General features: G+C 38.7%; 1 protein-coding gene across 1 annotated transcript in view; it reads right to left on the bottom strand.

The window, feature by feature from the left end:
• Nucleotides 1–1382: 1382 nt before the first annotated feature.
• IGF2R (insulin like growth factor 2 receptor) overlaps nucleotides 1383–20980 on the bottom strand; it is a 51302-nt gene continuing 31704 nt past the window's right edge. The window contains exons 26-48 of the mRNA XM_015858058.3: nucleotides 20715–20802; nucleotides 19296–19502; nucleotides 18779–18909; nucleotides 17941–18038; nucleotides 17124–17260; nucleotides 16738–16928; nucleotides 16014–16140; nucleotides 15513–15635; nucleotides 14307–14569; nucleotides 12579–12791; nucleotides 12106–12255; nucleotides 10900–11061; nucleotides 10244–10454; nucleotides 9702–9848; nucleotides 9047–9281; nucleotides 8110–8246; nucleotides 7103–7217; nucleotides 6138–6284; nucleotides 4972–5156; nucleotides 4096–4282; nucleotides 3809–3973; nucleotides 3471–3540; nucleotides 1383–3060 (exon numbers count right to left, since the gene is read on the bottom strand). Coding sequence (XP_015713544.2) covers nucleotides 2659–3060; nucleotides 3471–3540; nucleotides 3809–3973; nucleotides 4096–4282; nucleotides 4972–5156; nucleotides 6138–6284; nucleotides 7103–7217; nucleotides 8110–8246; nucleotides 9047–9281; nucleotides 9702–9848; nucleotides 10244–10454; nucleotides 10900–11061; nucleotides 12106–12255; nucleotides 12579–12791; nucleotides 14307–14569; nucleotides 15513–15635; nucleotides 16014–16140; nucleotides 16738–16928; nucleotides 17124–17260; nucleotides 17941–18038; nucleotides 18779–18909; nucleotides 19296–19502; nucleotides 20715–20802 — 3891 coding nt within the window. The 3' untranslated portion in view covers nucleotides 1383–2658. The remainder of the gene's footprint in view (nucleotides 3061–3470; nucleotides 3541–3808; nucleotides 3974–4095; nucleotides 4283–4971; nucleotides 5157–6137; nucleotides 6285–7102; nucleotides 7218–8109; nucleotides 8247–9046; nucleotides 9282–9701; nucleotides 9849–10243; nucleotides 10455–10899; nucleotides 11062–12105; nucleotides 12256–12578; nucleotides 12792–14306; nucleotides 14570–15512; nucleotides 15636–16013; nucleotides 16141–16737; nucleotides 16929–17123; nucleotides 17261–17940; nucleotides 18039–18778; nucleotides 18910–19295; nucleotides 19503–20714; nucleotides 20803–20980) is intronic.

Here is a 20980-nt window from a genome sequence, read left to right on the forward strand (position 1 = left end):
CCAAAAGTCAAGATTAACTCCATAAATTATTAAACTACGTGTTGCAAGATTTTTTTTTAAAGTTTTCATTTGAAAGGAGACCTTAATCCACCCAGGCAGAATTTGCATTTAACCCCTATTCAGGACACACATACTTCTTACCTCTCACTAAACATAAATAAACAATGCTGTGGCTGTTCTGTTGCATTCTTTTTTGTTGTTGATGCTGTTTGTTTGCTAGATAGCCACTAATAGTTGTTTGAATTAATCCTTACTGATGACTTCCTTCTAATACAATGGTCAGAAGGCCATTCTCACAGAAGGGTAGGAACAGCACCAGTTCTTCCCATTGCACAGCAAGCCCACAGGAGCCGCCCACTGATCACCAGAGCATATACAGCCTAGTGTGAAACCTGCTCTGCATCCCAGCACTCTGCACACAGCTCTTCCTCTCTTCAGGCAGATCCACTGGAGCCAGGTAACCAAACCTCTGCTCCTGCAGCCTCCTAATGAAGCATTACTCCAAGGCCAGTGCAATGCTGCCCACAGCTACTTCCAACCTGTGGCAGATGTCACCTCCACACCTGTTGTGCTCCAACATGGAGACAGAGGGATGGGTGTGCAACACCCACCGTGCCGTGACAGGAGGTGCATCTGCAGATGATGAGGTCAAGCAAACAGAAGTCAAAGCCTGCTTGGAAACTGGGTGAAGCTGGCCTACCTACAGTGCTTAAATAGCAAGCAACAGTCTCAATGGTGAACACCACAGTCAGTGCTGTCATCTATTTATTAATAGAAAGTCTTATTGGTATAGTTCACCTGGGATGCTTATCCGAGCAGTACCTGTTCTGCATAAGCTTTATTATGCACAGTCAAAATGAAATAACTATTTGGTGCTATGTCATATACTAAGCCACTTCATGCAGCAGTTTACATATCAAACAACTCAAACCTTGAATATTTGGGGAGAAGAAGCAACATTCTTCAACACCTTCTGAGGCAACACCTGTAGTGATAAGTGACAGCATTAAGAACACACTGTCAAGCCTCCCATACCCCTGAAGGAACCTAATGCTTACTATTAAAAAGACTACTTTTGTTTTAACAATAAAATGAAGCTTTAGAAAAACTGTTTGAGAGACATCTGTTAACAGTGCAGGAAGAAAATTATCCTCAGCCTGAGAAAGCCACAGTACCGAGACTTACCTATATGTGTATATATGTATCTATATATGTACATATACAGGAAGGAAATATATACGTACACGCATCCCCATCCTAATCTTCGATGAAATTTCATTTCTCATTTTGAGTGATGGGATTATCAGCTATACTAACAGAGAAGGGCATCAATCAACAACCTCATGAGCAGTATTAGACTAGCGTAAGAAACATTTCCAGACTTGAGATGTGGGATTTGGAATACCCACGTCATATCTTTTATTGAAATTGCTAAATGCTTTATATTACACTATTTTGATTCAAAATGGAGCTTTTATAAAAAGAAACCATTGTTGAAACTGAATAAGCCTGCCAAAAGAAGCAATGAAGAGTTTCAAAAAATTCTAACCAATGCATACTTGTAGAATTTTTTGAAGCCTTATCATGGCCCATAAATTAAACAAACACCTGGAGAAGAGCAGAACTGCTAGAGGAAATCTGACCTCCATTCATTGCCAGCAATGCTGCAAATCAATGACCATGGCCAGGAACTCAGTATAAGGGTCTGAACTTAGGCTTTAAGAAACAGCAGCCCAATGTTCTTTTCACAATGAATGACGGAGAGGTATTGTACAGACTGGGGCTTCTCTCACCCATGCTGACAAACTGGGCTGTATCAGGCTGTATCCTAGGAATTCTGCTTCTATGGACCTGAACACTGATCCTCTGTAGTCACTCTATTCCAGTCATAATCTAGGGGAAAAAAAAAAACTCTTTGGATGCTTGTCAGCTGCTTAGGCAAATACTGATGAAGTCAGTCATATGACCAGTACCAAGAAAACATCATGCAAAGAACAGCAATCATCTCAGGCTAAAGCTATACAGAATTGTACCTTTCAGTCAATACCTTTGAACCAATGATCTGTTTAAATTAGAACGCATATTCAAATTTACAGGATAAATTAGACCAGTTCTAAAATTTACATCAAATCATCCCAACACAGAAAAGTTATATTTTTCCTCGTCTTACAATGGATGAACCCATTGAAGGGTGAACCCATAGAATAATACCCTGCCGGCAGGAAGAACATGTTGCTATAAGCAAACCTGAGTAGTGAGGACCAATAAATACAAGGAGTTAAAATGCTAGTAGTCATCTAGATAATTTGAATCTCAGGAGCCAGGGGCCTAATTTAGCTTTAATCTCAACCTTTGAAAGGCTTCTTCTTTAAGCAAGTATTTCATATCTATGCTGAGGCTTAAAAAAAAAGTTGTCCTGGCTAGAGAGAGTCAACATAACTCAGCCTACCGGATGCTACAAATCCAGTCATTACTGAACAGATCACTGTAAACAACAACCAAGACATCTTTCTCTCCTTCCCTTTTCAATGGTTTCTTGTTAAAGGCAAAATTCAGAAAAAAATCTTTCAGGCTGAAGTCCTCATATTTGGTTGAAAGTGTTTGTCCCATTTATATATAATCTCTCTGTATATATTTGATTAGGCACAAGAGGGGTTATTAAACATTCAACAAGTCCTCATCACTATCATCATGAAATGATACTGAATTTGTAGAGTTCTGTGCCTGCTGTTGGCCTGGCTTGGCTTTTGCTTTCCTTTCTTTTCCCCCATTCAGCAGGTAAGCTTTGTCATCACTGGCAAAGCTTGGTGGCTTCTTTTGAGGGTGCTTGCTTTTGTTTAGTCCTCTTCCTGTTTGAATCTTTACATCTGGGATGGTTAACACTTCATCCTCACTATCCAGGTCATCCACGTGGAGAGATGTAAAAGCATCAGATGTAACAGACTTGGTAGTAACGTGACCATTCTCCTGCACTCCTTTTACTGTTCTTTGATTCGGTGCTGCAATTTCCTCCATAAGCCACTCTGTTTCATTCTCATTAGCTTCTTCTTCACTGTTTATCTAAAAGAAAGAAAGAAAAAAAAAAAGCAAGACTTAACATACTACTTCATATGTTTCCACACATTAATCTCCCCAGTTGTGGAACCCACCCCACATAACCTTGAGTTTAATTCAGATATAACAACATCCTTGCACAGTATTGCTATTGTTTTTTACCATATCTGAAATATACTATGTCTTCCTGCAGATTTATACATTATTTGGCTATTTATGGACTGTTCTTCATTTCCTCAACTTTTCCTTTCCCATTTCATGATATAAATGCAGACATCACAGCTATGTGACTTTCAACATTCCTTTCCCATGCACTGAAGGAGCTGAGGATGAAAGATTTTTTCCTATTTATTAGAAAAGCTTCACCTTAAAATTATTTACAAGATACAAAGCACTTGATTATGCCACTGCATTACCTTTGTGTATTTGTAGGAAACACCTGATGTTCTCCTGCAGCAGTTTGTTATCTTGTTGACCACAGTTTCCCTTAAAAAAAACAAAGGAATATTGCATTAGGAATGTGTTCCCCTCATCAGCTTTCACCTCTCTTCAGGTGATTCTTATCAACAGATAATTTTAACAAACAAGCTGCAAGCTCTCTTGATGTGACATTTGGCCCCAAACCACTGTGATTAGCACTATTCAGTTCGTGATGCTGCACATCTTCCCCCCCTTGCTACAGCTTCAAGGCGACTAAAACACCTGTGGTCTTTATTCTAGAGGAATATTCTTTCAAAGCTTCCCAATCACTTACCTTCTCTCTTTCTTGTAGAACAACAAGATTATTAGGCATGCAGTGAGGACAACCAGGAGGACACTCAGCACAGCACCAACCGCCTGACTTCTCCTTGAAAGGCCTTTATATACTTGGGCTTCCTGATCAGATTGGCCCTCATGGATTCCTGGAGCAATGGTTGATCTAACAACATAAATAGGGAAGGAAAAGACTAAGATCTAACGATAAACTACATCAGACTGGTGTTGAAATGAAAAAGCCCTTAGCTTAGAAGTGCTACGTTCAGAAAACAGATAACTACTCACATTAGTGGACACACAGCAGATGTATACCATGTAAATAAATACTGACAGTCTGCTGTCTCATGAAGAAATTCGGGGATGCCTTCTTTTGCATGAGGACTGCAGTGGAAAAAAATTGATGAAGAGACAAACTTTGATTTGTCTTTACCACATCTGGAGTCTGATGAAAATATGACATCCAAGTCATCATCTACAACAAGAAAACATTACAGTTCAGTGCTTTCTTAAAAACAGTATTAAGGCCATACCCTGAAGAGTTATCTGTGTCTGTATTCTTACAGGTGTTTGTTGTGAAGTAAAAGCTTAAACTATGCAGTACCTGAAGGTGAGCTTACGCTTCTACATTGCTGTGGAACAACAGGCTGAGCTGCTTACCGCAGAACAAGTGCAGAGGCAAACATGAGACACATTCTTGTTGCACATTATTTCTACAGGAGCCTTACAAGTGTCAAACCCAAATCTATTGCTAAAGCCATTTGCAAAGCTTTATCTAGTAGGAAGAAGCAGTCTAAATCATAGAATGGTTTGAGTTGGAAGGGACCTTAAACATCACCTAGCTCCAACGCACTGCCATGGGCAAGGAAACCTCTCACTAGGTCAGTTTGCCCAAAGCCCCATCCAACCTGGCCCTGACCACTTCTTTCAAGGATAAGGCATCCTTAATTTCTTTGGGCAGTCTGTTTCAGTGCCTCACTATCTCCATAGCAAACCAATTTTTCCTAATATCTAATTACTCTTATTTAAATAAATCCTGGAAGATGGACTCAGGACAACTTCACAGAAGTTGTTTAGCTTATATATCATGAAACATTAATCATTTTTCAATGAAGTAATTCATATCAAGGATCAACCAGCTCCAAATAACATGCAAGTACTTACCTTCAACATAATATTTAGCTTTTTTGGCCCATCCAATTTTCCGAAAGCGACGTTCACTAGTTTTAACCTGGCAGATGTTTGCTTCAGAACACTCTGGGAAACTTGAGTTTGTGATGCCAGAAAGTTGTATTTCATATACATATTGATCTCCGTTTGTTCGTATGTCACCAGAAGCCATGTACAACCTGAGGAGGCAGAGGGCAGGTTCACGCCAAGTCTAAACATGCAAATTTTGATTATTCCCAAGTCAATACACTAGCAGCAGTGGTAACTGCTACCACTAGTTGAATCCAGATTAGCAATAGATTCAGCAACCAGAGGAGATGCAGGACCGATGCTTCCACTGAGTATTACAACTGAGGATTATATTCAGCAGTAAGCCTTTTAAGAATGAACCAAAAGCAAACTTTTCTAGTTATACTGCCCTCAGTGGGTACATGAGCGCTTAAACTGAATACAAAAGTATTCAGTAGTATAGTATAGTAGCTCTCACAAACTACCATACTGAGCATATAATCCATTCTGAGTACATCATGTAGCTGTAAATAAACAGTGTAGCTTAGCTTTCATAAACTAACAACAAACGTCCTTCTATATGAGGAGAACTGGATCTACTGTACGTACTACCCAATTACCACTTAAAATCATATCCCTTCATGCAGCTGGTGAGACTGAGAACACTCAGACTCAGAGCTATTTCTTCTAGTCACCCATTCGGTCAGATCTGACTACTCCTCCAGAGCTGTACTCCTTTACAGTTCCTGAAGCAATAGGCTCCTGTTTCCAAATAGATCTGCTGAGCAGGATGAAAAGCACTAAATAAAGGAGTGAAGTGATGTAGTTGAAAATTAAGATCTGACACTGACCTGATGGCTACACGTAATGGCAAAGAGAAATAACCCCCAAGTGTTTTAAGGTCATGATGGCATACGTGCAGGCATTAGATTTGTCTTAATTCCCCCAGTAGATGCACAAAACTAAGACCAGCTATATGCTGCAGTAGCAACTAGACTTTAGTCAGTTGTGAGTAGCACTGAGTTTTGTCAGCCTTGTATCCCCATTGAACAGCTAGGGATGTTCAAAGAAAATCAGAACATCCACATCAAGCTCTTTTCTTGCAGTACAGTTCAACAGGACTACATTTTCAGTTTGTTTTTTAAACTTACTTGTTATAAACATCCCCTAATGAGAAGTTTTTCCCAGTTGCAGGATTAATGACTGTTCCATTCACTACCTCCACCTCCTGCGGCTTCACAGAACAAGCTGCACGTGTGTCCCAAATGATGTAGTAAGCACAGTTTTCCTCATCAATCCTGCCAAACAACAAACAGTTGATAAGATATTAAGTTCTTGTTACTGCTTCCTGGAATTAAGAGAAGACACAGCTACTTGGCTCATGAATGAGAATCTCCTGCATAAGCATCATGCAGAGACTGCAGTCACCTGACTGCACTTAAACTCCCTGCTTCAAAAGTTTTAAAGTCACAGTGACTTCTTGATACTTAAATACTTTAGCTAGCGAACATGCCAGCTTGCTCTAAGCAGGTTTAACGCTTTGCACCTCATCAGGACAGAACAAGAAATACTCAGATTTTGCTGCCTAGTTCTTTGCCTCATGTGGAGCCTCTTGTTCAGTTCCCTTACTCTACAAACAATATCCTGTCAACCAAAAGCAACAGCAAAATCGATCAAGCTTTCTCAGTACTTGAGACCATTCATATACACCTCAATTGCAACAATACCTAGTCAATAAAATTTATATTGATGTAAAAGGAAAACTCTGGTAAATGATGGAGCAAAACCGTATTTCATCAATAATCAACTAAGTGTTGTCTGCTAAATAGATCTGTAGTAAAGTTATGAGCAACTGTACTACCAGTGACAACAAAAGAAAATTCCAGCCTAATTCAGGAGTAGAATACCTAGATTTTTGCCCAAGCAGTTTAAAATATGCAGAATACAACTGTTTGTGGAAGTGAACAGGTGCAGAAACTTCAGAAGATTTGTGTCTTACAAATACAGACTAAGATTACTCCAGGGGCTGTCTGACTGAGTAGTCACACCCCTGAGACTCGTCATTAAAAAGTACAACAAACTAAAGCAGGCAGCAATATGCTGATTCGTTACTCACCTCTGCAGCATGGGCATGCCAACCGTTTTTGCGCACCTCAATTCTATAATTGTCATTATTTTCTTGTTTTTCCTACATTCCTGTCCACCAGAATAGCTAATGTACACTGCATCACCTAGAAGAGGAATAGAGACACAAGGTTTATGTAATCAGCCATCAACTTCCCTGTGTGCATTCTCCAAACCTCATTACTTTACACCACATTCTAGGTCCCCCCCCCCCACACACACACCCCTCAAAGACCATATATCAATTACCGCACCTGTGTGACTGGGGGCTTTCACACTGACAGTTATTTAAAAAAAGATCACTCCTCAAACCCCTGTGCTCACAGTACCTTGGAGTTCAGGTTACCTGTATGAGTGTAACATTTTGACTTAAGATGCCCTTTTTGACATCTTGAAAGTACACAGGTCACTCAAAGTAATGCCTCTTATTTCCACAGAAATAGAATAGATGCAAGTTCTCAGCTACAAAACACTGTTTTTTCCAATGTAGCCACCACAATATGCATTTTCACCAGCAATAAACAGGAGTCTGCACGCCACACAAATCTGCACCTCTGTCACATCACTAACATCCACCTCCGATATCATGAGCCAACATGTGTCACCTTCAGAACACAGCCCCAGCCCACATCCAGGCAGCTTTTGAAGATCTCCAAGGAGGAAGAATTTCATAGCCTCTGGGCAACCAGATGAGCCAGTGCTAATCACCATCACAGGAAAGGATGGGAAAAAGAAACCCCAATATTCAGACTATTCCCCTGTTATAACTTCCATGACAACACTGTTTGTTTTACATTTTCTCATGGATTAAATGCCACATTATTCCGCTACACAAAACCTACTGTTGTTTTAAAACAGAATTAAACAAACTTATAGACAAAAACATTTTGAAGATGAGTAGAACCCTGTATTTAAGAACCTTTCTGCCTAGGTTTTATGATATAGCTACCTCATAGCCCTCTACAGGAACAGGAACACAGCTCACTACAGTAACTGTACCTGTCACATTCAGCTTCTGTGTATGAACAAGCCCAAGAACTTCAACATCTCCATTGTTGCTTTTCCTACAAATACTGGCTCTTTCAGGGCAGCCTGTGGGACCTTCATATACCCTCTGGCAGAGATTCAAGTAGTACCTAAACAAAGAACATGACAGACAGAAGCTTTAAAATTAATTTCAGCTAAAATGACAAAATGAAATATGAACTTTGTAGATTCCTTATAGGAAGCCAGCAACTTCTCAAAGTAGCTAAGGAATTAAGCATATGCTAACAACTAGCAGATTATTCCCATCATTTTCAAGTAAACAATTCTGTACAGGAAAACTGTAAAGATTAGTGTACTAGTTAGCCATACAGGCCAAAACTAGAAACTGAAACAGAGTAAAGGAATATCTAATCTTTTCTTTTCAGCTACAAAGCCTGTAGTGTTTTCAACTGAAGTCTCTTCCTTTGGAGCTATACCAGTAAAGATTTACTGTAACAAAAAATCTAGGAGCAAGACCATAAATGAAACAGCTTTTCAACCCCACAATTTACTATGCTTTTAGAATTAGATGCTCTTATTCTTGTTGGTTCATTTCTATTTGCCAGCTAGAGAGGTTGACTGACACTTATGTTTTCTTAAGTTGATACTGGTGAGATCTTTCTACCCTGCATTTACAATTGAAAACAAGCCCTTCCTGAACTTTAAACAAAACATTACATGCTTGACTCAAGAGAGAACAACTGAATCAGTAAGATTTTTTTATCAACATAAATAGGAATCAGAAAAATTGCACTTAAGCTACATTACGAAGATAGTCCTTTAAGCAGAAAGAAAACTTCTAGTTTAGATTTATTTATCCTTTAAAGAAGAGTACAGAAGTAGTGTGCCACATTATAACTTCAGCTATATTGACCAGTCAGCTACTGCCCAAGAGTTGCTTGCTACTCACGAATTTCCACCGTGATAGAAGACCCATGAGCCCGTCAGGGAAGAGAGCATTCTCAAGTCGTAAGTTCTGTGTTTCTGGACAAACTTGCACTCCATCTTCTTTGGAGGACAAACAGCCTGTGTCCTCCATTCAAATGTCACAGCACAGCCAAGCATGTCGCTCAGAAGGTGTGGGCTCCCAATGCCAGCACTTTCATCACATACAAAAATAATAGTAGATGCCCTTCTTGCAGTTGCTATAAGAGGGGAAATTGGAAATAAGAGTACCTCGCAAGAGGCTTCCGTACACATACAGATTTTAAAGTTCAATACCTCACAACTGCAATGCTAATTAGATATAGTTTGAGATAAAGCACAAATGTTTCACCTTGCAATTTTCTTCCCTAGGTTACATTTTCCTGCTTTTTAGGAAGTTATGTTGCTCTTCCCTCAAATATGACTGATCTCCATCAAAGCAACCACCACTTAATGACTCAAAGCCACACATTCTGAACGCATTAATGTTTTTCACTCATTTGAGTAAAATTTGTTTATTCCATAAATTCACTGTCTTGCCCATTCCCATCAATTCACTTACATTACACTAAAAGTCTGCTGCCCTCCCACAGTTAACTCAGATATCTAAGTGATATATGTGATATATAAGAAGTTCTTACCATCCACACAAAATCCCCACTTTCCATCTCTTTGGTAGTCCGCAGTTGTAGCACACCATGGCCTGTTCTTTTCTTCCGTAATACATTTATCATAGCTCTTCCCTTTGTACTTGAAGGGAAACACACAAAGCTCTCCCTTTTCTGTCACTGAGAAAGAAAGGTAAGTTCTCTTTACAACATACAGCAGAACAGCACACACATCCAAATCCAACTCAATATCTAAAAAGCCTGTACCCTTCAACACTACCGAAGAAGAGTCGCATGCAGACAGTAAGCACCAAAAACTCAGTCTAATTCCAGTCAGAAAACTCAAATGCAGTAGCTATGATCACCCCTACAAAACTGCTGCACTCTTTTCTAGGAGATAAGTGAGATAAGTGTTGATGTTGCAGCTTAGTATGGTGTATACTACTGAACACAACTAACTTCTCACTAAGGTATGAAAAAACTATGTTGTTTCCCTCCTTTTTGCAGTTAAACTTAGATATAAGGATAAGAAAGATGACAAGTCTTATTATATAAACTGCCCATTGCGGACTCACCTGGAGGGCACCGATCACCTCCTGTATACTGCAAGATGACTGTTTCATCTTGGCGGCTATAATCCATTTTCATTTCTTTTATGCTTCCAAAGGATGACACACCACTTCCAGATGTCATGCACACTGCCCCATCTTTGCATTTTCCCTGGGACACATCTGCTGTTGCCTTACTGCATACACCAATGTGATAACTGCTGGATCCAGAAAGTACCTGTGGGGACACATCCAAAAGCATCACAAACACAGCTGCCCCTCAGAGCCTGCAAGTCAATACACATGAAGAACCACCAGAGTGCTTTATGAGACTCGTACAGTAATTGCATAAGAACAGATAACTGATTTGTTAAGTCCAACCCTTCATTAATATGGCAAAGCTTCAGAAAAGTACATCCGTAGAGCCAAGGAAACAGCATTTTCAGCAGGCCTGTTATCATGTTCAAAGCCAAATTAGGACTCCCTTCAGTGAAAAAGCTCTCCTTCCTTTACATATTAGTAGATTAATGAACTTCCCTCAAAATCGTTAAGAGTCAATGCTCTAATGCTACTCCCTCTGTCAAAGGGCAAATAACTACAAACACTGACCACAGCTGCAGAACACATTTCAGTCTCTTTTCACACCCCAGGGATTTAAAAAAAACATTCTAAGAAAGCATTACCTCAAATGATCTTCCAGAAAGGCTGGTCAAGTTAAAGGTATAGTGCAACTGTTCATCAGTCACAGAGCAGCCCAAAGTTTTCACTCGATCAGGGCACACAACTGGTGTTTCCCACTCAAATACAAAACTGCAGTCAAGTTTTCTTATCATCTTCGGCACACCCTGTTGCCAAAGAGCACAGCAAGAAACAAGACTGGGCTTAATGTAGAAACAGTAGAAACAACAGAATTTCCAACATAATTCTTACCCCTTCAGAAATCCCTCATTTATTATTGAGGTTAGATATTCCTGACTGAAGGACAAATTCCATACCTTAATAGTACAACTGCTACCAAAAAAAAGCTTCTTATCTCCAGAAAACAAACTAGCAATTGAAGTAAGCTAGCTGTCTTCTTAATTAGGGCTGAGATTTTGATGTTCAGCTTAGTTGCATACAGCAACAAAAAACATGAAGGAGCTGTGTTTCTTCGCAGTAGAGAACATTCAGTTCACAAAGTTAAGATACAGACAGAAAGCTGTTTATTTTGTCATCCTACTTTAAATGAAAGCAAGTATGGCCTGTGTAGCACTCAGAGCTGCCTCGTTTCAGCTCATTTTCTGTCTTGATGAAAAACGGTCCTACTGAGCACTTTTAACAAGCTCTAGTTTGTCAAATATACTCAAGTGCTCCTCTGCTGAATTTCTTTACATGACTGAACAAAAACAAGTGTCAGATTCATAGTATCGCATGGCTTCAAAAGGGTTGGTGTCAACAGAGAACAGTTATTAGCATCAGAATGCATATTTTGAGAGCTGTGTATGATCAGGAATTGATTAGATTACAGGTGAAACATTTCATAGTAACAGCTTAATAAACAATTACTATTTCTTGCATTAGCTTATGGTACAGGTTTCATTGTTGTAGTTTTTTACTTCAAGTGTAATAAAGCATTAAGTTTAATGTCAGCTGTAAGTTATCACAATGTCACTTCAGTGGAATGTGATCCTTAAAAACATCAGTACTTGAGAATTTCAAGCCTAAAGTTCATGCATTATGAAATTTTTCCTAGTTAAGGATACAGATATCCCTTGCTTGAGTGCACAAAACAAATCTGTCCTTATATGCTAGAAACAAATTCTTTGTTTAGTTTTAAGCAAAACTAATGCTAGTTACTATTCAGTTGTCATTGCACTCCAGTATCAACATTAGTTTAACAAATATCTTACCAGACTAGTTCCTTGGCTGCAGTGAAACACAATAAGAGAAGTATAGTTCAGTTTATTGTTTATCTGACATGGAGTAGTGCTGTTGTAAGTGATGTAAACTTCATTTACTGCCTCATTTAACTTGGGAGGTTCAGTAACACGACCAATATCCTGCACAAGCAAAAAAAGCATATTAAGAGACATATAGGACACACTTCAATTTTACATCAATCCAGAGATTTATCTGTTTGGCTGACAGAGGAACAAAACTACAATGCACTTTTGAAAACTTAAAGGGAAAAAAAAAGATATGATTGAAATAGAACATTTTAAAACAGAAGCCATACAGCTAAAGACTCCTTAACTTCCTTTGAGATTTTAATTTTGTAGTCTTTTTTTAATCCCTTCGAGCCACTAGATCAAATCAGGTCTCTAATCACAGATACTGTTTTAAACAGTAATGCACATTCCCATGATCCAAACATAATACTTACTATTGGCAATTCATTAACAGGAACCATGCAAACAGCTGCTCCGGGTGGGCAATTAACATCTTTGATAGGATTAAGAGGTTCACAAATGTTGATGTAGAAGTCTGGAGAAACATCCGATGGATCTCCTTCCACAAATGCCTCATAATAACCAGTGCGATGGATCAGAGGAGACAGGTCAATAACAGAACTGCCATTCAGTACTGAGCAGCTCACCTATAAGAAAGCATGTTTTAGTGCTTTTATTCTACTGTTGTTTGCTTTGACTTCTTAACAAGCATCTTTTCCTTTCACAGAGAGAGAAGCAGAGTTGCATTTAAAAAGGTCAAGGTTTCATTCAAGTAAAGCAGCATTTTTTAAAGGCTCTTGTTTGGCTGTAAATATTAAGCATCTACAAGGCTGCTTATGAAGAAACTCAAGCTCTTAAACATAATTCTAGAATTGAGTCAATACCAGGATAACATCAAGACTTAAAACTCTGCCATGCAGTGTCCACCAGGAATGCTCACTATGGTCTTCACAAGATTAATGGATCCTACAGCTCCACTGATATGGGGAAGATGGAAACAACTTCCAGTAAAAATGCTTGGTTATAACAACATGAAGATACTGTACTGCAAATTGATGGCTTGAGCACCGTTTCCTCAGAACCCGTCTGAAGTGTTCTTTGACGTGCATAAGCTTACTGACACTTTAAATCCTGGGAAACTATTTGTGTTGACATACTGGAAGTTTCATTAGTTCCTCCATGTCTGTTTAGTTTCTGTACAAGTGATCATCATTGCTACCTAACCATTACTATTCTGAAACAAGTCAAAAGTCGCTGTGCATGTACAGTAAAGCAATCAGAAACCTGTAAGTGATAACTGAATAGAATGAATGGGATAGAAAATAATGCTTTCAAATGCTGATTTGTATTGTACATGGAACATATAGAAACCAGAGTTGCATAAAGCAGAATTCCTGTACAATACTAAAGATGGGGATATAATCTGTCAGGGAAAACTGGAAAAAAACCACAATATTAACAGAACAGAGCTATATTAGAACTGAAACATTCATGAAGGGTAGGGTAGGTCAGTCTGAACTTGTCAGACAACAAGGGTCACATTAAGGATGTAACAAGAAGAAAGATCAGAGATTCATAAAGGTAGCATCCAGGTGCTAATAAGACATCTGTGTTCCCTGAGCTGTAGTGTGAATTTAAAACATTTAACCTTCTAATACTAAGGCTGGCTTTTTTTCTGTGCAATTGTTACCAGTGTAACACCACAAGGCTTATCAGATAGTTATTGCAAACCTGATCAGACCTGCCTGGCCTTTAGTCACTCAGAGAGCATCTCTCTGCCTGGGGTTTGTCTCATTGTCTATCTTCAACTTAGTCTGATCTCCCTTAGCCTGTTGCACTGGAGAATCTTAAGCATTCCTAAGAAGTTGCCTATGGCTTTCACTTGAGCTGTACAGAAGAGCAGCTAAGTAGATTCCAGGCTGAGGTTGATCTAAAACGGTAAAATTTTAACTTAGTTCACCGTGTTCACAAGCTTGCCAAGTGTTGCTCATCCCTGCTGAACACATTTATGAGTATGTGAGAATAAACCTGGTTTCCATACTAGGTGAAAAAACCTTTTCCTCAACAGATTAAAGCACATACCACTACTGTGCGTAAACTGCTCCCCTCCCTCCCCAAGAAATTTAGTCACATTAGGCATTTTACATTGAAGTAATCCTTACCTCTTCCTCACAAGCCAAGGAAGTATGCCAGGAGAAATAACTAGTGCATGTCTGCTCATCAAAAGACAGAAAAACAGGCTGGCTGTCTTCTCCAGCATCAGATTTACATACAAAGCTAAAATAGCTCTTATGCTTCATTTTGAGGTCCGTAGGACAAGGATCACCATCATCATAAACAAGCTTTAGCACTTGATCTTCGTAAGTTAAAGTTTTACTTAGTTTTCCCGCATTCAACGTTTTTGTACCATCAGTGATGCAGACGGCTACAGTTTATAAGAAAAGAACAAAACAGATGAAGTCCAATGAAACAGCCTTTCCAAACATTTGTACCCATTTACTTTAGTGATCAATAGGAAACTTAAGGTTCTAGCCTTATTTTAACTTCCATAGGAAATGCTTTTTCACATTATCTGGACACATCATTAAACTGAGCTTAGTGGCACCAAAACAGGCCAGTACTGTCTTCAATAATTTATTAACCAGTAGAACACAGTATAAGCACATACTAACCAAAAGCTGTGCTTAAATGTACTTCTAGTCTATATATAAACTAATTAAGATGCCCCAAAAAGAAAAACAGCTTCTACATAAAGGAAAGCAATCTTTTAAGTTCATAAGTGATACTCTTATTTTCACATTTACAGATCCTTAGTTAGTTAGATCATACTTACAGATCATACTTAGTTAGACAGAAGAGCTAGCAATCCAGCCAGCCAGTAAGAATCTTAAGATACTAGTTAACTGCTAGTGATATTTCAGAAGCATCCAAAAAAAGAATACCAAGCTAGAAGGAGGACTGGAAAGAGACTGAAGTACAGACACAAGGCTGATTGCTTTTTTTAATGCTGTTGGCTCACTCTAGCTGAAAACTCATACCACCTTCCCTTTTCACAGCAACTGAGAGGTTTTGCAGTAGCACCAGTCTTCCCCTCACCTCCAAAACAGTACTCATCTTTATAGATGTAATGAAGACTGGAAGTGAATGCATTTAAGGTTCAAAATGAAATTTGAAAGGAAAAGAAAATGCTTTACTACTTAAAACAGCTTTTGGATCTGTTCCTAAGCAAGTCAGCCACACAGCTCTCCTCAGTCCTTATGTTACCAGTAAAACTTGCCACACACGTTTTACTGTAAGCTTGTATACAATTACTTCTTTCAGGTACCTCATAGTCTAGTACTACAACAACAGTAGTACGAGATGCTTACCAGCTCCATTAGCACATGAGCTTTTAGCTTCAGCACAAACATTCAACTCAATTTTTCTGTTGTGTGAATCAGTGATTGTATAGCCAGACTCTCGCTTCAGTGATGTCAAATCAAAGAGGTGGCCTACAGACAAAACAGGGTATAGTTTAATCTTTTTGCAGATTCAAAGTAATGACATTACTTTGTATTAAAAGCTTTCAGTGACTTCATTTGGTAAGAAGACCAACCAGCACCTACTTGCCTGCTAACTTAAAAGGCTAACAATTCTGAGATCGTGTCAAGAATTAGAGTAAAGCTAGTTCCAGAGCAGATACGTTGCAAGCTTTCTATAGATCTTTTCCAATGGCTACTTTAATACAAAATATTACTACCCACCAACAGTAAGCTTTTTAGTCACTATCCAGATGTCACACTTCCCTTGTCTCATATAGTCCTTTGAGAACAGTTACATTGCTTCCAGCTGCCTCATTCACATACGAAGTTCTCAGGCTCTCTCCTTACCTGTTGCAGGATTTGTTACCCGGCAGTCATTTTGCATGTTGCTTTTAAGAGGACACGCAGCAGCGGTGAACCATAAGAAGCTGTATTCGCAATCTTCAATGGCCATTATAAGTTCTGGCTTCGATTCCTAAACACAAAACAGACTACATCTCTGCAAAGTGGAATCGTAAGGTTTCATGTCACAGGGTTATCCCTGACACCTCTAGCTGAGCTCAATTCAGATGTCACTCCTAGGACTTAATATTTGGGACCAGCAAGTTAACTATTACAGTAGTTTGCCACAGTGTAGCAGTATCACATGCTTATCAGTTTTACTCTACTGATAATAAGTGAGCTAAAGATAGTCTAGTTAGGCAGTGGAAAATCCAAAAGCTGAGGATGAAACATTTCAAACAGGCATAATTAATGGCTAGGCACAAAGATGAGCAACCAAGACTTAAAAACTACAGACAGTAACACTAGATATTTGCACTGCTCTAGGTGTTTCCCAAGATACAACGTGCTTACTTTCAAGATGCAAAAAATTTGAAGGCATTCCAGATAATAAAAACTGCTAACAGAATGTGCAAGAGACCTCTTAAGAGCTGCTCATCATCTAAAATACCATTCCATAGTCTGCTGATAAAGCTGTCTCACAAATAGCTAAGAGTAGGGAACAGCTAAGAACTGCTCCACCATCCATCCCCCAAAGAAAGTAAAATCTTACCAGGAGAAGCTTACTTACAATTTTGCTTTCATCACACTTAAGGCGCAATATTGTTGTTTTCCTGCGAATTTTATCTGGACAAAGCTCCCCATTAATATATTTCAGAGTAGAAATGCCATTTTCCCACCGGGGTCCTTCAGCCACTTCTCCAAGGCTTATACATTTTACACCTTCCACAAGCGAGACAGCAGCATCAGGAGGACAGGAATCTATACAGATAAACAAAACCACTGCATTATTATTCCGAAAGTTAAGGCCAGCTTGGCTGGAATAAAAATCCACTTTGTTATACCATAGCTGATCTACCTCCAAACCAGAACACAAATTACGCTCACTGTGGATTCCTCCCCTGCCTCCAACCCTAACCACCCTCTATTTGTAGCTAGAATACATTTCACTCTTACGTGCAGCACCATATGGTACTAAAGGCTTGCAGACATTAATATAGTATTTCTTTGTAGCAGTAGATATATCTGTTGCCTCCCAGTTCTCTCTATGCCGTGTCAGAGATGAAAAGTCATAGAAATTTCCTTCATCATCCCTGTAAGACAGAAAACTTTATTTAAGAAGTATTTTAAAAAGTAATTCCAGCAACTCTAGGAGTTGTTATTCACAATAAACTTTATCCCCAAAACTTTACAAAGGGTGTTATGATAAGAGTGCACCAGATTCACTGAAACCCACAAGTCTCTAATTCAGTACAGATAAAAGTTATCCAGCCTACAGCAAACTGCCCATATACACACAGACCATATAATGCATAAGTAATTTTTAACTTCATTGGAACATACACTGTGCACACCAAACACACACAAGCTGACTGTCATTTTTCCTGGAGTACTGTCTGATGGAAGTTCTTAAATATCACTTGTTTCCTTGTTTAAGTTGCTATAGTTGAATATCATGCTTATAAAAAGCTAGTGTATTCAGATTTCTAACACTATCAGCATACTTAACAATTCGCTTTTATACTAAATTCCTCAGGAAACTCTCAAGTGAAGTATTTTTCTTTAGTGAAATATTAGTTTGGAGAAAGTACAAATCACGTAACAAAATTACTCAGAACATGGCTTTAGTAGCTAAAATGACATTCAGTGCAAACAAATTAAGTCAAAAACATAATAGCTAAAGTAGTGGTATTGCATGAGATTGCAATAAGACTATATATACACACTCGCTCCTACCATCACATAGCCCCACTTCCAAAAAAAAGCAGCTTACTTGTAGGAACACTCAGTAGATTTAACAGGTGGGCAGGCATATTGCGTATGCCATTCAAACATGTAGGTACAGTCTGGAGTTTCCTTCAAAAATACAGGCTGAAAGAACAAAATTCGATATGATTTTTTTTTTTTTTAACCATTTAAACATCATAAAAGTTACCATAAAGACCTGGTTTTGATTCAAGAAGGTGCAGTAACTTCTATTTACATACAATCTTAGATACACACTATCCTTCTGATCTGAAAAGTATAGCCCAAGATGTTCAAAACACAGTTTTCCACAAACCCAAGTTTATCTACACACCCAATTCTGATTAAACAGCAACCACTAAAAGCTACAGACTCCTCTGTGACACAAGGAAAAGCCAAAAGTAAACATAGGCACCATTCTTTATGAACAGGAAAGTAAGTACAAGAATAGAGATCGCTATTGAAGACACCAAGTTATGCAGGTTTTTGTGGACTGGCCACATACTACTTGTTTCTCTGCAGATTAGTTCTCCTGCCTTTTACTTCTAACAAATAGACTGCTCTGAGCAAACACCCCTCACCAACATCTCTAAGAGCTTTGCTAGTAGCAGACATTTCTTAAAAGAACACCATGCTCTGACTTTCTATGCTCTTTCTGAGGCATGAGGAAGGATCCTTCCATAAATAGCAAGCTCAGTTATTTATTAAAGCCTCAGAAGAGCTTTACATCTCCTGCCTAGTCTGTAAGTGAATAAGCAGTTCTTGAAGGAAGCCAGTTCACATTCTTCATCTTACCCTCCTGCAAATTATGAAGAGAGAAGTTCTGGAAGACAGTATATTCAGGAATTTAATGTTTTGCAACTAACCTCTAGTGTAGTCTTGTCACAGTAGAATAATATGGCAGTTGATCGCTCATATATTTTATGACATTTTTCTCCACTGGTGTAATTAATCATTATTAAACCATTTTTGAAAGTTAGTTTCTCTGTAAGCAAGCCTAGAAGTGAAGAGGCAAGAAAAGAAAGTTAAACAGATAATCCAGTAAACACAACTGCAACAACACATCTGGCAATAGAGTTACACTGACAGCAGATACAGGCATAGTAAAGTACTGATAGAAAGACCTAGACTTTCCTCTAAAACATGACCTAGTCATTTCTTATATCCCAGCATAAAAGGAAATGAAATATCCCTTTTTACACAGTAAGATAAGATTTTACACTCTCTTTTTATACATAGATTTTACGTGCACATGAAGAAGTGGTAGGGTATTTTATCTTATAAAACACACAGGATGAACCAGCATATAACTGAATCTACTACATGACAAATAACTCTTACTCTTCTTTCACTCCTCAAGTTCCTTCCAATCAAGTGCCATACCTGCTACTTTCTTGAAAGTTTTGTCCTTTTTCTTTACTTGACACGATGACACATTATGAGCCCCTGGTCCACAGTGTTCTGTTATTTCTCCACAAACTCTGAAGTAGTAGTCATACTCATCTGTACTCACTTTTATGTCTTTATTGGAAAGTGGCTTCAGATTATAAATATGACCATATCTTGGATCTTTCACCTGGCAATCCTCTCCTTTAAAGGAAAATCAAGAATTTAAAATACAACCCAATACCTATGAGCCATAACTACAGGTAACACAAAATGTAAGAGCTATACTAGATTTCAAAAACTGTCCTCACAGGCTCTTCCTTCACCATAGAAGGTGGTTATGGACAGAACCAGAAACACTAAGTCCGGCATTTGCTTGACTGTCTGGAAAGAACAGTGATGTCAAGGTTGAAGCAAAAGTTGTCCTAGATGTCAGCCTTGCTTTTCCTTGAACAGTTATGAGGCCGGCAGAGTTAGTAGATAATCAACATAGAAATTGTTATGCTTAAGGGAATATCAAGGTCTACGAAGAAAAAAGCTTTGAGGAATTTCTAGTTTAATGGGTCTAATCAGCTGACAGAAAATCTATAGTATTATTGCTGATTGAGCATTCAATTCAAGTGATCACTAGTATCACATGATTACTATTTTTTCATTAATCCCCTAACAAGTTGGTACCAAGACACAATGACACAAGTTTCTATCCCTTCAAAATCATGACTCTTGTCAACTGCATCCTGCACAGGAATTGCATATGTCAGAGCAGCACCTCTTGCACCACATGTAAGTAACTGACAGTATCGATTATGTCTAGTACAGTTGCAAACAGGTACTTCACTGAAAGTCAGGATACTACACGAGGCGTTATCTGCAAGCTGTAAAACAAAGCCTGTCTAGGCAGAGAAGATATCTGCATGTTCAGCTTTCAAAGGGCCAATTGACTACCAGAACTTAAAATCAATTCCTTCTTGCATGTCCTAAAGTCAACTGTAAACTCACTGTCCCCTCTGGTCTCTCCACAATCATCTACTAAGAGTTAAGTTCACAACTGTTTCCACTCTTTAGGGAGAAAAAAGGGATGCCCTGACAAACATAGGATCAATCACACTCATTAAATCTAGCACCAATACTTGCAAGGCACCAGCAAGCCTCACTGAGATTGAGGCAGCACTATGATCTGAGCAGAGTAATAATACTCTATCTCCTCCCTAAATACAAGAGTCCATTTAACTATCACCCTAAATTGCACTTTTAAGGTTAGGTATTTCTGCTGGACCTAAGCTCTAAAGAGACTTCAATGCAAAAGTCAGCTACCATCACTGAAGTATCTGCACGGCAAAAAAGCAAGTATAGCTCCACTAGGTATTTGCTTTTTGTACAGATTTGTTCTATATTTTAAAGCTTAACCACACTTACCTTCTGCTTTGTGAACAGGACAGGCTGCCAAGGTTCTCCAAACAAATACAAACTCACAGTCATCTTCTTGCTCCAAAACTGGAGATCCCTACAGGAAAAAAAAAAAAAGTTAGTACATCTCCCTCATACAACAACTAAATTGCAAGCCCCAAAACATATAAGAGATAACCCTTTATTGCAGTTGCATAGTCTAAAGTCTCTGTTATCAACCTGCAGAACCCTTTCTGTACAAAGCTGCCTTTAGCAGCTCAAAAGTTCAGAGTCCA

This window comes from Coturnix japonica, chromosome 3 (genome assembly GCF_054131305.1).
Source record: "Coturnix japonica strain WE chromosome 3, WE-NBRP24, whole genome shotgun sequence".
In the NCBI taxonomy this organism is placed as follows: domain Eukaryota; kingdom Metazoa; phylum Chordata; class Aves; order Galliformes; family Phasianidae; genus Coturnix; species Coturnix japonica.